The sequence below is a fragment of the Schistocerca serialis genome, chromosome 6 (genome assembly GCF_023864345.2).
Source record: "Schistocerca serialis cubense isolate TAMUIC-IGC-003099 chromosome 6, iqSchSeri2.2, whole genome shotgun sequence".
NCBI lineage: Eukaryota > Metazoa > Arthropoda > Insecta > Orthoptera > Acrididae > Schistocerca > Schistocerca serialis.
Genome location: NC_064643.1, coordinates 96,953,786 through 96,966,934, shown reverse-complemented (window position 1 = coordinate 96,966,934; position 13,149 = coordinate 96,953,786). Strand labels below are relative to the sequence as shown.

The 13,149-nt window shown below is 43.9% G+C and overlaps 1 protein-coding gene and 1 pseudogene across 1 annotated transcript in view; one reads left to right on the top strand and one right to left on the bottom strand.

Annotated features, from left to right (window-relative positions):
- Positions 1–13,149, top strand: part of LOC126484659 (Down syndrome cell adhesion molecule-like protein Dscam2) — a 339,526-nt gene that overhangs the window by 54,182 nt on the left and 272,195 nt on the right. The window contains exon 3 of the mRNA XM_050108250.1: positions 7,887–8,048. Within this exon, the coding sequence (XP_049964207.1) occupies positions 7,887–8,048 (162 nt within the window). The remainder of the gene's footprint in view (positions 1–7,886; positions 8,049–13,149) is intronic.
- On the bottom strand, positions 8,665–8,782 carry LOC126485297 (5S ribosomal RNA; annotated as a pseudogene).

Here is a 13,149-nt window from a genome sequence, read left to right as displayed (position 1 = left end):
TATCATTCGGCGTGATGGTATGGGGTGCCATTTGTTACACGTCTCGGTCACATCTTGTTCGCATTGACGGCACTTTGAACAGTGGATGTTACATTTCAGATGTGTTACGACCCGTCGCTCTACCCTTCATTAGATCCCTGCGAAACCCTACATTTCAGCAGGATAATGCACGACCGAATGTTGCAGGTCCTGAACGGGCCTTTCTGGATACATAAAATGTTCGACTGCTGCCCTGTCCAGCACATTCTCCTGATCTCTCACCAATTGAAAACGTCTGGTCAATGGTGGGCGAGCAACTGGCTCGTCACAATACGCCAGTCACTACTCTTGATGAACTGTGGCATCGCGTTGAAGCTGCATGGGCAGCTGTACCTGTACACGCCATCCAAGCTCTGTTTGACTCAATGTCCGGGCGTATCAAGGCCGTTATTACGGCCAGAGGCGGTTGTTCTTGGTACTGATTTCTCAAGATCTATGCACCCAAATTGCGTGAAAATGTAATCACATGTCAGTTCTAGTATAATGTATTTGTCCAATGAATACCCGTTTATCATCTGCATTTTTTCTTGGTGTAGCAATTTTAATGACCAGTAGTGTAGATCAGAACGAGTCTCAGGTATGTTAGAACTTAGGTGCTGCATAGCATATTAAAGCCATTTGGAGAATATTGTTAATTCTTCAGTTAGTGAGCTTTGTGGTGCGAAAATTTTCGTAAATTTTTATAATTAGTTATAAAATGTGTGGACAGTTAAGGCACATTTCGTTAGACGTGTACAATCTCGTACCTTGAAACGGAAGGTCTTTTTACCGTAGAGCCTGATATTTTCAACTAAACTGAGTTCCTTTAATAACTTAAAAATATTCCCATTGTCAAAAATAGAAATTTTTGTTGTTACAATACCTTTTACTTCAAAAATTTTTAACTGGTCTTCTTAATTTGATTTCTCTTACTGATTAAGCTATATAGTAGAGTAATAATGTAACACAAACACTATTAAGTATAGTATTGACAACTACAGTTCTTTAAATGTTGAATATAAATATTTGCTCGCAGGTACATGACCATGCTGTACGTTTAAACATTTTTCGCACTGATAAGAAGTTACTTTTTCAGAGCAGTTTCTATAAGCTCAGAAAAGGAGTGCAGGATACATAAAGTGAATGCTATCACTTCAGAACCAAATGATCAAATATACTAAACTTCTGTTCTGTCCGCATTTACACTCTTAGAAAAGTATTGTCTAAATCCTTTAATATGTATGGCATCTTCCTTTCTACGTTCAAGAGATCGGTTTGTATTTCGTGCACCTCTTAGATTCTCCAAGCCGCTAATCGTGTTGGAAGAACTGCTTTTTTAAAATAATGATAGGTAACACGTGAAACGAAGACAACTGACAACCTATGTCAACTTGTGCACTATACTGCATTGACATTAACGGTCGCCCTCAAGGTGGATTCAGCAATGAACCAAACGCCATAATAGCTACATTGCTGTTGGCTGATGGTTTGCCCGTTTTCATATTATTAAATACTTTGTATTAATACTGCACTTCCTCAGTTTATAACGCTTGTTATTTCAATTTTTTAAAACATCACCGCATCAAAATCCCTACAGTAGATCCTGAGACTAGCCCAAACAAACAGTCAAAAACCGTGGTAGGTGACACTAATTTATATTTGTAAACAGATGGAAGATGGTAGAGAGATGAGTGGTTGCTGTATTAGTACAAAGCTTCCGATATTTTAACCGCAGATATAGGTTGTATGTCAATAATGCATTAGATACATATTCAAATTATAGCCTGCCCCAGTGATACAATTAATCCGCAGGCAAGGTTACACGTATAACCGTTAAACACGGAAAACCAAAAATACACATGTTTTACTGGAAACTGCTGAATTTAAGGATATGCTACATGACCCATTTGAACCTCACTGTGGCGTAACGCTTTACTCGCTGGAAACGGGCTTCTTATTTATAAAATTACTCTTAAAACACACTGTATTTCGTATTAGTGACTTTCAGTCCACTTTCGAGAAATTAGTGTCCAGTTTCTTCTGTTTCTCATTTTCATTCACTTTTATCCCTGACAACGGTTCTCATTTTCCAGTGTCAAACCATCAGTATAGTGCAACGAATTTTGTCCTGCTTACTGTAATAGTGGACTTACGCACTTCACTGTCTCGGTGGACGTGGTAAACGAGTTCCCTGATTGCCTCATCTTCAATGTCTTCCACAAATGAACACACTTTGGTCACTATATACAGGGTCGGGCCCAGGGTTCAAGGAAATACAGCATAGGAAAGGAAATACTCTACTAAGCTGACTACAGCAGATGATGAAAGTGGCCTTCATCAGTTGCAACTTTTGGCCCCTGATCACCAAGCTCCCAAAGACGGATCGAAGCTGGACTGCTGGAGTTGCTGCAATCTCGTCTGAAATGTTATGCTGCAGTTCTTGAAGACTATGAGGGTTGTTGCGGTACACTTTAGACTTGAGGGCTCCCCACAAGAAGTAATGACACACTGACAGATCAGGCGACCTGGGTGGCCAGCTAGGGCTGCGTCCAGACTGATCTCTGCTAACAACCCTGTTAGGCGTGAAGTTTGTGTAAAGGTGCTCCAAGGTTCGGCCGTCTGAATGGCCAGTTGCTGTGTCCTGTTGGAAGTAACTGTAGGTCTTTCCCTCCTCGTAAGGCTGCCACAAAAAAAAAATTCAAAATAGTGGGAATGTAGCACGCCGAAGTCTGCATCTAATGTAAGAAGATGAGACCTATAACGTGGCACGCAGACACTGCACACCAAACCCCAACATGCAATGGTGCTTCGTGGAAGTTATGCAGATTCTCCGCTGCCCAGAATCTATGATTCTGTGAGTTGATATAACCACACAGATGAATCCAGGCTTCATCAGACATAAAGAACGGATTCATGTCCAAGCCATTCACTGTTACCTCAGTAAACAGTCACTCACAAAACTGGAGGCGCTGAGGATTATCTATTGGTGTTAACGCATGAACAACAGACACTCGGTAAAGATGCATGTGCATGTCCAGGTGGAGTATTCGTCTGCATGGTCGAAGTGATATGCCGGTTTCTTGCGACAGGCGTCAGACTGATTTGGTAGGACTGTAAAGCACTTTCTGATGAACTACAGGCAAGTTTCCTTGTGTGCGGACACGTTTCGGAATGTTTTTTGACCTGATCGGAACAGATCCGGTCTGACTTCATTTTCGGACTAAGTGTTGCGTGGTACTCTTTGCTAGCAGTTAGAAACCACTAAATTCTTAGCAAACAACAGGTCACACCGTTTCCGCGACTTTGTCACGTGACTTTCCACAACGAACACCCGCCGCTCCACTGTGTGTTACCTTAGTCCTCTTTATACTGCTCCACTCACACTGGCACAGCCCGCACTACGCTCTGAACCAGTGTGGATTACTTAGCGGGCATACATGTGGTGCGCACGTTACGGCGTGTGATTATATGCATACATTCAGGTCCAATCGTATACAGTCGTCCGGGCCACTCTGATTTGCCCCACCCTGTATATCGGCGTCACTTCGCAACTACATCTTCACAGGCAGAAATTTGTATATCAAACCAAAATTACCTTTCTAATTAAATTGCCTCACAAAGAAGTGAAGCACACAGGAGACGTGGTCAGGTGTCGATGTAACTTCATCCTTGTACATGTCGTCGGTGACTGTATAAATGATTAGAGTTTCAATTTTTTGTGACAGCCAGAACAGCCACCACAGTGACGTTCGTGTTTAGTGGTTTCACCGGCCCTGTAGCGTATAATTATAAAGGGCGTGAACATTGTCAAATGTTGAGGGATCACTTTGAAGGACCAGGACAGCTGCATAGTCATCTTTTACATCTGACGGAGTTTGAAAGGCGCCTCATAGTGGGTCTGCATTTCGCCGGCTGGTCTAATCAAGCAACATTAAGATTTGCGGGGCATTCGGATGTGACAGTAGCCCAATGGTAGACTGCATGGGAACATGAGAGCAGGCGAACTTGGCAGTATTAGCCCATTTATCAGTGTGACGTTGCACCCACTTTGACTTGGATGCACGCACTGATTCGGTTCGGAAGGGTGATGTAATGCCACCAACGTTCCGGCCGACTACACGTGACCACCGTCGCTGTACTGTGCTTGATGCACAACGTAACCCTTTCACTTCTGCAACTGACATCCGAGAAGAAGTAATGGACTCCCTCCAACATTCTGCATCATCGCACACTATTGGCTGGAGACTAGCAGTAACCAGACTAGGGAATTACAGTCCCGTGTGTAGGCTGTCGTTAACGCCACTACACAACCGGCTGCATTTGGAGTGGTGTTGTGATAATGAAGGATGGACTCATGATGATTGGCAAGCCATCAGGTAAGACTTCAAGCGAGGGTCGTAATGATTGAGGGAACAGTATGTCAGGGACATCAGGTTTCCTCACTCCTCACGCCAATTTTTACGGATTGCCCACTCCCAGCCTCCGTCCTTACTATTTCGTCAAGATGGTGGCTGAGGAACATCTGTGGCGTTGTTGGACGCAATAAAACAAGATTAAATATTACTTAATTTATTCCTCAGAATACATCTTTTCACCTTATCTTCCACGGCGTCTGGTGGATTTCTAAGCCAGAATTATATCTGCTGAATCCAGAAGCAGACTGTGGACTGGTGAAGATCGCTGAATCAGCCCCAAGTGCAGGCCTGTGACTCAGAATGTAGTGATTTGCCCTCCTGTTCAGAAGGCACTTTCCGTCGGGTGGTCAACTACGGATGAGACTGTAAGCCTGGCGCGTGTGTGTTTGCCTCACATGTCGTCCTGAGAATGCTTGGTCCCTCTCAGGTCACTGGCTGTGATGTTCCGTCAGATGGACCGCAGTTTCACATGCCGTGATGTAGTGTTGAGTGTTGATCCTGGCCCGCCGGTTTGGTAGACTGCCTCACTTGAACAATGCTGAAGTTCCAGAGCAGTTGATGCCCTGAATTGGAACGGTGTTGATGGACTTGTGGGCTATCAACCAGTGGCGGCTTCAGTACTGTTTGCTGGTTCATAGTCATTCGTGGCTATGGATCGATGGTCATCACATCAGGCGGCGAGAGTGTGACCAAAGCTGCAACAATCTTCACATAAGATGTCGCAGTACAATATTCAGAGAATCGAGTGTGAACCCCATGAAGATAATCGATCCTACTGATCGAATGACTCAAGGCTAGAGGGATGGACTACTTATGGCACTGAAGAGTCGCTTTGCTGAACGACGTCATTTGTAATGACCGAATCAGTTTTGCTCATTACGAGTCATCAGCTGTCTTCATTTTTGCTGTATTGGCTTAATAAATTCGTTTCAGTATCGTAACTGCTTCATCATACCCATGACAGGTATTGTTGCCACCTGCCTAGTCCTTCTTACAAGAGTAATGGACGCATGTTGGTCTGCATTTGACTTACACTTTTCCTCTGAGCTCACCCCCACTCACTCAGAGAAGTGTTGATGTCGCACTGTTCGTGACTGTTTAACAGTGTCGAAATGTTTACGCCCATCAGCTGACTCGTGCTGATAGTTCCATGTGCTGGAGAAATGCCTGGCTGTAGGAACTTAGAAAAAATTTTCTGTCTCCCATTCTCTTACTATTTCAATACGTAACAGTTAGCCTTCACGTGACGGTATCATAGTGCCATTTTGCAGTAGTATAATGCTAGTCCACACTTAGCACGTGTGTCTGTGTATTGTATGCGTGATGTTGGATACTGCCGCGCGAAGTGGCCGCGCGGTTAGAAGCGCCATGTCACTGATTGCACGGCCCCTCCCGCCGGAGGTTCGAGTCCTCCCTCAAGCATGGGTGTGTGTTGTTCTTAGCATAGGTTAGTTTAAGTAGTGTGTAAGTCTAGGGACCGATGACCTTAGCAGTTTGGTCCCATAGGAATCCACACCCATTTTTTTGTTGGGTACTCCTGTGGCCAATAAGTTTCCCAGATCTGTACCTGGTGGGACATGAGTGTGGCCATCGCGGACGTCAGCTCCGCCCCACACACAGTGTCGAGGACATTAAGGACCAGTTACGACAGTTGTGAGTTAGCTTGCATCAGGAGAGGGCACAACGGTTTTACAGCACCCTTGCTAAACGTGTCAGTGCATGCGTCCAGGTCAGAGGAAATACAACGTCATACACATACTTGAGCTCATACTGCCAAATTCTTTGTAAATTTGACTCGTTTTTGTAATCACCGAAATAACATCACATACGCTCTCAACCAGTGAAGTTTCATTTCGTTTCCTCCTCAATTTCTGGGTGATTTCTTTCTGCCGGCCGCCGTGGCCGAGCGGTTCTAGGCCCTTCAGTCCGGAACCGCGCGACTGCTACGGTCGCAGGTTCGAATCCTGCCTCCGGCATGGATGTGTGTGATGTCCTTAGGTTAGTTAGGTTTAAGTAGTTCTAAGTTCTAGGGGACTGATGATCTCAGATGTTAAGTCCCATAGTGCTCAGAGCCTTTTGATTGTTGTTAGTGAGGCAGTATACAGCAGACTAGATTCGTTTTTTATGTTTTCACAAATCGATAACCCTGCAGGAATAATCTGCAAGCCCAACAATCCGAAAAATGCGATGTAGAGCACGCTGTCCATTGTGGGATGCTGGTTTTCCTCGTTTAGTAGGTGTTGGTGCTGGTGCTGTACCCTTTTTATGCCATGTCTACGTGTGTTTTCTTTCTTATTGTGTGTGTGGGGGGGGGGGGGGGGAGGGGGGGAAGAGGACTGTTGCATAGCCACGAAGTGAGTCTGGAAGTATTACACCAACTCTCGATACAAATTAAATAATCACAATAATTTATTGCAAACACATTCCTTGCAAACGGCCTAAAATCCACAATAGTCTTTAACTCGTAGACTTGTGAGAGTGAATGTTCCTCCTAATAGGAGGTGGCTTGTCACAGCACAATTAACATTAATTTTTTTCTTCTGTAAGTATACAATCGATTCGCTGTCTGCTTAGATGGATTCTGGTGAGAACATTTCATTTATTGGTCACGCCAAATGTTGTTGCCACACTGTTCTCTGTTTTTCAAACCTCGCCACGCCCACGCAAGAGGACAATTGGAGCCCATAATAGAGGCGTCGAATGAAGAATTCCGACAGCTGGCAGCACTGTTGCTTTTGAAAATGACTGAAATGTATTTGAGTTACTGGATTTGTTACGCACTCATACACTACGTTTACATGCGACGCATCTTCCGAAACCGAGCGAGGTGGCGGAGTGGTTAGACACTGGACTCGCATTCGGGAGGACGACGGTTCAATCCCGCGTCCGGCCATCCTGATTTAGGTTTTCCGTGATTTCCCTAAATCGCTCCAGGCAAATGCCGGGATGGTTCCTTTGAAAGGACACGGCCGACTTCCTTCCCCACCCTTCCCTAATCCGATGAGACCGATGACCTCGCTGTCTGGTCTCCTTCCCCAAACAACCCAACCCATCTTCCGAAATACGGAAACCGAATTTCAGAAACCCTTTTTCTCCGTGGCGTTTACATGTTAAGGTCTGAAACGGATTTGCTAGCCCGGTTACATATGGTGCCTGGAAAACAGCTGTAACAGTTTCCGATTTAGTCAACACAATCGCCAGTTCTCTTCAGTCATGGTTGGGCACACCCTTTTTTTCCAAGTCTATCTAACAGCGTCGATCGAGATCTATCAGCGCCCCCTTTGCTCTCGACACCCGAAGCCCGGTCGTACCTGGACTAGGTGTCAATCTGTCCTGATTCCATTTTATTCATCCTTGTTATGTTTATGTTTTGTACTCTAATGTGGATGACTATTCGAGTAGGTTTTGGAGTACGAAGTAACCATCTTAGGACGTGTGTGTTGGGTGTTGCAGTGGTGAAGCAGAAGTACGAGGTGCAGGTGTACGACGAGTACGTGATCAGCGGCAACACGGCGGTGCTGCGCTGCCAGGTGCCCAGCTACGTGGCCGAGTACGTGATGGTCACCTCGTGGCTGCAGGACGGCGCCGTCAACATCTACCCCAACACCGACACCGGTAAGTTGGCTGCCGAGCGCACACTGCAGCTGCTACAGCAGAGTCGGTCGAAGGTAACATCTCTGAGACGTGACAGTGTTGTCGATAGCTCTCAACTAAGAAGTGGCAATAGCTGCACGCGAAAACAATAGCCATTTAAGTTGCGATAACAATGAGACCACAGTCGAACGCAACAGTGGCAAATCACTAGTTAGGTAGAGTGGCGACACTCCGCCGTGTTTTTGTTGTCCACAGCGAGAAAAGCGTACCAAGCGGCTAGCAAGCTACACTTCTGAGTACTGTATCGAATCAGTGCCAATAGTATTGGATATATAAGGATTAGTAGCATGGATTTTACAATAGGGAGCCAACGTATGTAGTTCCAAAAAATCGACAATAACTAAAAAAATGACTAAGGACCCTGAGAGGTATGAAACGGTACATTACAGAAGAAAAAAGCACTCCGTCTTCAGGCCACGAGTGGCCTACCGGTACCCTTCCGACCGCCGTGTCATCCTCAGTGGAGAATGCGGATAAGAGGGGCGTGGGGTCAGCACACTGCTCTCCCGCTATGCCGCTACTATTCGGTCGAGTAGTTCCTCAATTGGAGTCACGAGGCTGAGTGCACCCCGAAAAATGGCAGCAGCGCATGGCGGCTTGGATGGTCACCCATCCAAGTCCTGACCACGCCCAACAGCGCTTAACTTCGGTGATCTCACGGGAACCGGCGTATCCACTGTGGCAAGGCCGTTGCCGCATTACAGAAGAGCTTACGTGAAATTCACTTGTGATATATACATATTTTCTGAAGACTATCGTTTTATTCTGAGAGTAGGAGGAGACGTGACTACTTGCAGAAAAACGACGTATATGTAAACAATAACGCGAAGTTTTGTTCGCTTCACTTCCAACCAAATCTGTGGATATGGAACGCAGAAAACTTATATGGAAACCAATGCTTGCATTATTTAACGTACCAGATAAGCTACGACACCTTTAGCGGAAGAGAAAACCACACAGACGCGATGTTAAAACGTCAAAACCATTAAACTGTTCCCCAACACAAAAGAAACCAATTCTTCGACTGTTGCTACGTGTGAGCCACAAACGGCTAGAGTCTTCAGCACATTCACTTTTGAATTGGAAATAATTAGATCTATAAAAATATACGAGTATTAGAAAGTCAAGTCAATTTTAAGAATGGGCGAATCATTAGACTCTATACAAACTTTTTACGAGCCAAGTAAAGTGCCTGTCATAATAATTGTGGTATCCTGCCCACTCATCTACCATAGGGTGCCTAGGAAGCTGTTTTCTCGGCTAGCTAGACAACATTCAAGCAGATCTTATAAATGGAGTTTATTCAAACAGTGGAAAATCCAGGATGGAATGTAACAATATCATGAAAAGGAAAGTTGTTACTCACCATATAGCGGAGATGCTGAGTCGCAGATGTTGTTGTTGTTGTTGTGGTCTTCAGTCCTGAGACTGGTTTGATGTAGCTCTCCATGTTACTCTATCCTGTGCAAGCTTCTTCATCTCCCAGTACCTACTGCAACCTACATCCTTCTGAATCTGCTTAGTGTATTCACCTCTTGGTTTCCCTCTACGATTTTTACCCTCCACGCTGCCCTCCAATACTAAATTTGTGATCCCTTGATGCCTCAGAACATGTCCTACGAACCTAACCCTTCTTCTAGTCAAGTTCTGCTACAAACTCCTATTCTCCCCAATTTTATTCAATACCTCCTCATTAGTTATGTGATCTATCCATCTAATCTTCTTCTGTAGCACCACATTTCGAAAGTCTCTGTTCTCTTCTTGTCCAAACTATTTATCGTCCATGTTTCGCTTCCATACATGGCTACACTCCACACAAATAGGCACAACAAAAAGACTCTCACAATTGAAGCTTTAGGCCATTAAGGGCTTCCTCAACAATACATGACAGACACACATTGTCCTCTATTGATGACGAAGGCCTTAATGGCCTAAAGCTTTAATTGTGAGACTCTTTTTGTTGTGCCTATCTGCGACTCAGCATCTCTGCTATATGGTGAGTAGCAACTTTCCTTTTTATAATATTGTTACATTCCACAATGGAGTTTATCACAATAAGTTAAATTGGCAGTACTTTGCGTTTCTTCAAAACTGAGTCTCAAGCAGATGGCAACATGCAAATAATCAATGTCTTTCGATATATACAATTTTCATGCAAGCAACCACACAAGTTCATAAGTCACTGCTATAGAATTTACATCACAGCTCGTCTTATATTGCCGCTCTTCTAGTACGCCAGAGGCTTGGCGGAGCGGCGCTTATATTCTCTTCTTATAGAGGCCACTCCTGTCGTGGTGTTGACCAAGGCAGTGTGCTATTGGCTGTCGTCGTCTCACAGCCTTCTCTGCCGTGTCGTTCAGGCCGACGTGCTGGCACTTGATGTTACGCCGGAACAACAATAACAGACAACTATAGAAAAACATGCTTCTCATACGTGAAATATGTATTATTCTCTAGGTTTCAGTGGAGTAAGCTGCAATTATGAACAGATTCGAAAATATGTCTTCATGAATAAGTTGTAGCTTATATCACTGAATTAGTAAGGTCGGTTGTTTTCGCATTTTTTCCGATAATTATGTTTCTTGGTAATTTGCTAATGCATGGAACGCAAGTACATAACAAGTATTTCTTAAATTAAGTAGAAAAATAATTAAGAACAAACATTATCGTTACGACGCATGTGACTGCTTTCTCATTAGTGTCGCTCCAACTGTCAAATGATAACCGTGTAATCTCTGCACTATATTTTTGTTTCTGTCTGAAATTTAGTCCAACTTTGCAGAACCTAATATGAACTGAACTCTTAAGAGATCTGAATGCAGCTCGACTTTGTATTAAATGCGCAACTGAAGTAAAACAGTTACCTGGCCCTAATCAAATTTTCCACTTACCTCACGTCTTGACAACATTGTTGAAGATTTCTCGAAAGCGCAACAGCAAACAGCAGTCAAGCAGCGAATAAGCTAGAGTTTTTTTCTGATTACATATTCAACCTAATTCATGTGGTAAGGATAAACAATGGGGTGGGGAAAGTAACTATTTCTGTGAAATGACATTCCAAGACAACGATTTTAGAATGAAATATAGAAATATGTATTCAAAAAAGGCAGAGTAAAATTTCGAGTGATCTTCACACGTAACATTAGGTCGAATCACAAGACTGACGTACAAATTTGCTGTCAGGGTGCGTTGGACTGTCAGCCGGAGTGGCAGAGTGGTTTTAGGCGCTCCAGTCTAGAACCGCGCGACCGCTACGGTAGCAGGTTCGAGTCCTGCCTCGGGCATGGATGTGTGTGATGTCCTAAGGTTAGTTAGGGTTAAGTAGTCCCATAGTGCTCAGAGCCATTTGAACTATTTTGCGTGGGACAACCATGAAAATGCTTCTGCTGTCATACGAAATCGCACCACAGATCATATCGCCTGGTGTAGGTGCAGTGTGTCTGGCACGCAGACAGGCTGGTTATAGGCCTCAATTGGTCTCCTTCTAATCTACAGAAGGCCCTCACTGGCACCAACTTTTATCAGAAAACACAACACACATCCACGCTGCCCTCCGATGAACTCTCGCTTGACACCACTGAAGTCGTAAATGACGGTGGTGTGGGGTCAGTGGAATGCAGGCTACGGGGCGTCTGGATCGGAACTGTCACCGTGGTCAGAATTCCCGCTAGAATTGCTGTGCAGATGCAATACAATGCGTCAGAGCCATATACCAAACACGATGGCCCCCTCTGTCAGTAGTCACATGGCTGTCAGGATCCGAATCTTCTTGGAACCGTACATTCTCGTGACCACCGCTGCTAGCTACCATGAACAGAGGCCACATTCCTGCAAAGTCTGAAGTAATATCGCAGAAGGAACATCCAGCTTCTTGTAGCCCTATTAAACGACCTCGTTCAAATTCAGTGAGGTGCTGATAGTGGCGTCTTAGTCGCCTTAAATGCGTTCTTGACTAAAATCAACTCACCACGTCCAATGTCGAAGCTAGGCAACCGTCACATCCGTTACAGCGTGTATTAAATCAAACCTGATTCGCATGCTCATTATGGTGCTACTAGCGCCACTCTTATGCGAATGGCATGAAATTGAAACAGACATCATCTTTCAGATGTAGAAACACGCCTACCATGTCGCACAACTCCTTCTTCGTGTTGCGATTTCTTCCATCAGTGAAAACAGTGTTCAAACTGCAGGAAATGAAGATAAGAATAATAATCGAAAACAACAGACGAGCCCATTGTAAAGCTCTCTTCAAAACGCTGCGGATTTTTACTGACTCTTTGTTTTACCAATAAATTGTACACAGCAACAGTAACGTTGATAATTAAAACACAAAAAGCTCCCTCCATGACCACGGAACAAGATCTCCACTGAAATTACATTTATCAAGAAAGATTAAACATAAAATTCAAAACAGCGTTTTCTACCAAGGAATAAAAATGTACAATAAACTGCCGAAGGAGGTTAAAGGAGTTGCTAAAACAAACTTATTTAAAAAGGCAGTTAAAAAGTGCCTGTTAAGAAATATGTTCTGTACTTTGATGGATTACTTAGATAACACAAAGTAGAGGTTTGGTGAAAAATGTAACACAAATAAATAATAATAATAACGATAATAAAACACGTATCATTCCACATAGCATTTTCACACTATATTTTTCCTTTCTTTTTTCCTCTCTGAAAAAGCTTCCTCCAAGACCTATGCAATTTATAATAGAAACACCTCATCCTCTTTCTGAAATCAACCTGTCACTCTTTATAGAAGGACGTTGACTAAGTTTTTCAGGCTTACAAATGGGAAATTGCAGTAGGATAACGATCCTGATTTCAGCTCATAGTGTATGTAGTGTTATGAAACAATATGTGTAGTGGCTTGGGGTGAGAAATGAATGAACAGGTAGCAGCGGCCTTTTATATTACTAATAGGGACATTCAGTAAGTAATGCAGCATTATTTTTTTTTCTGAGAGCAGGTTGGTTTTATTCAGGATCCCTATACGCCGTATTACTCCCCACACTTTTGGCTATAAAACTCATTTATTCAACAATCTCCATTCAATGCC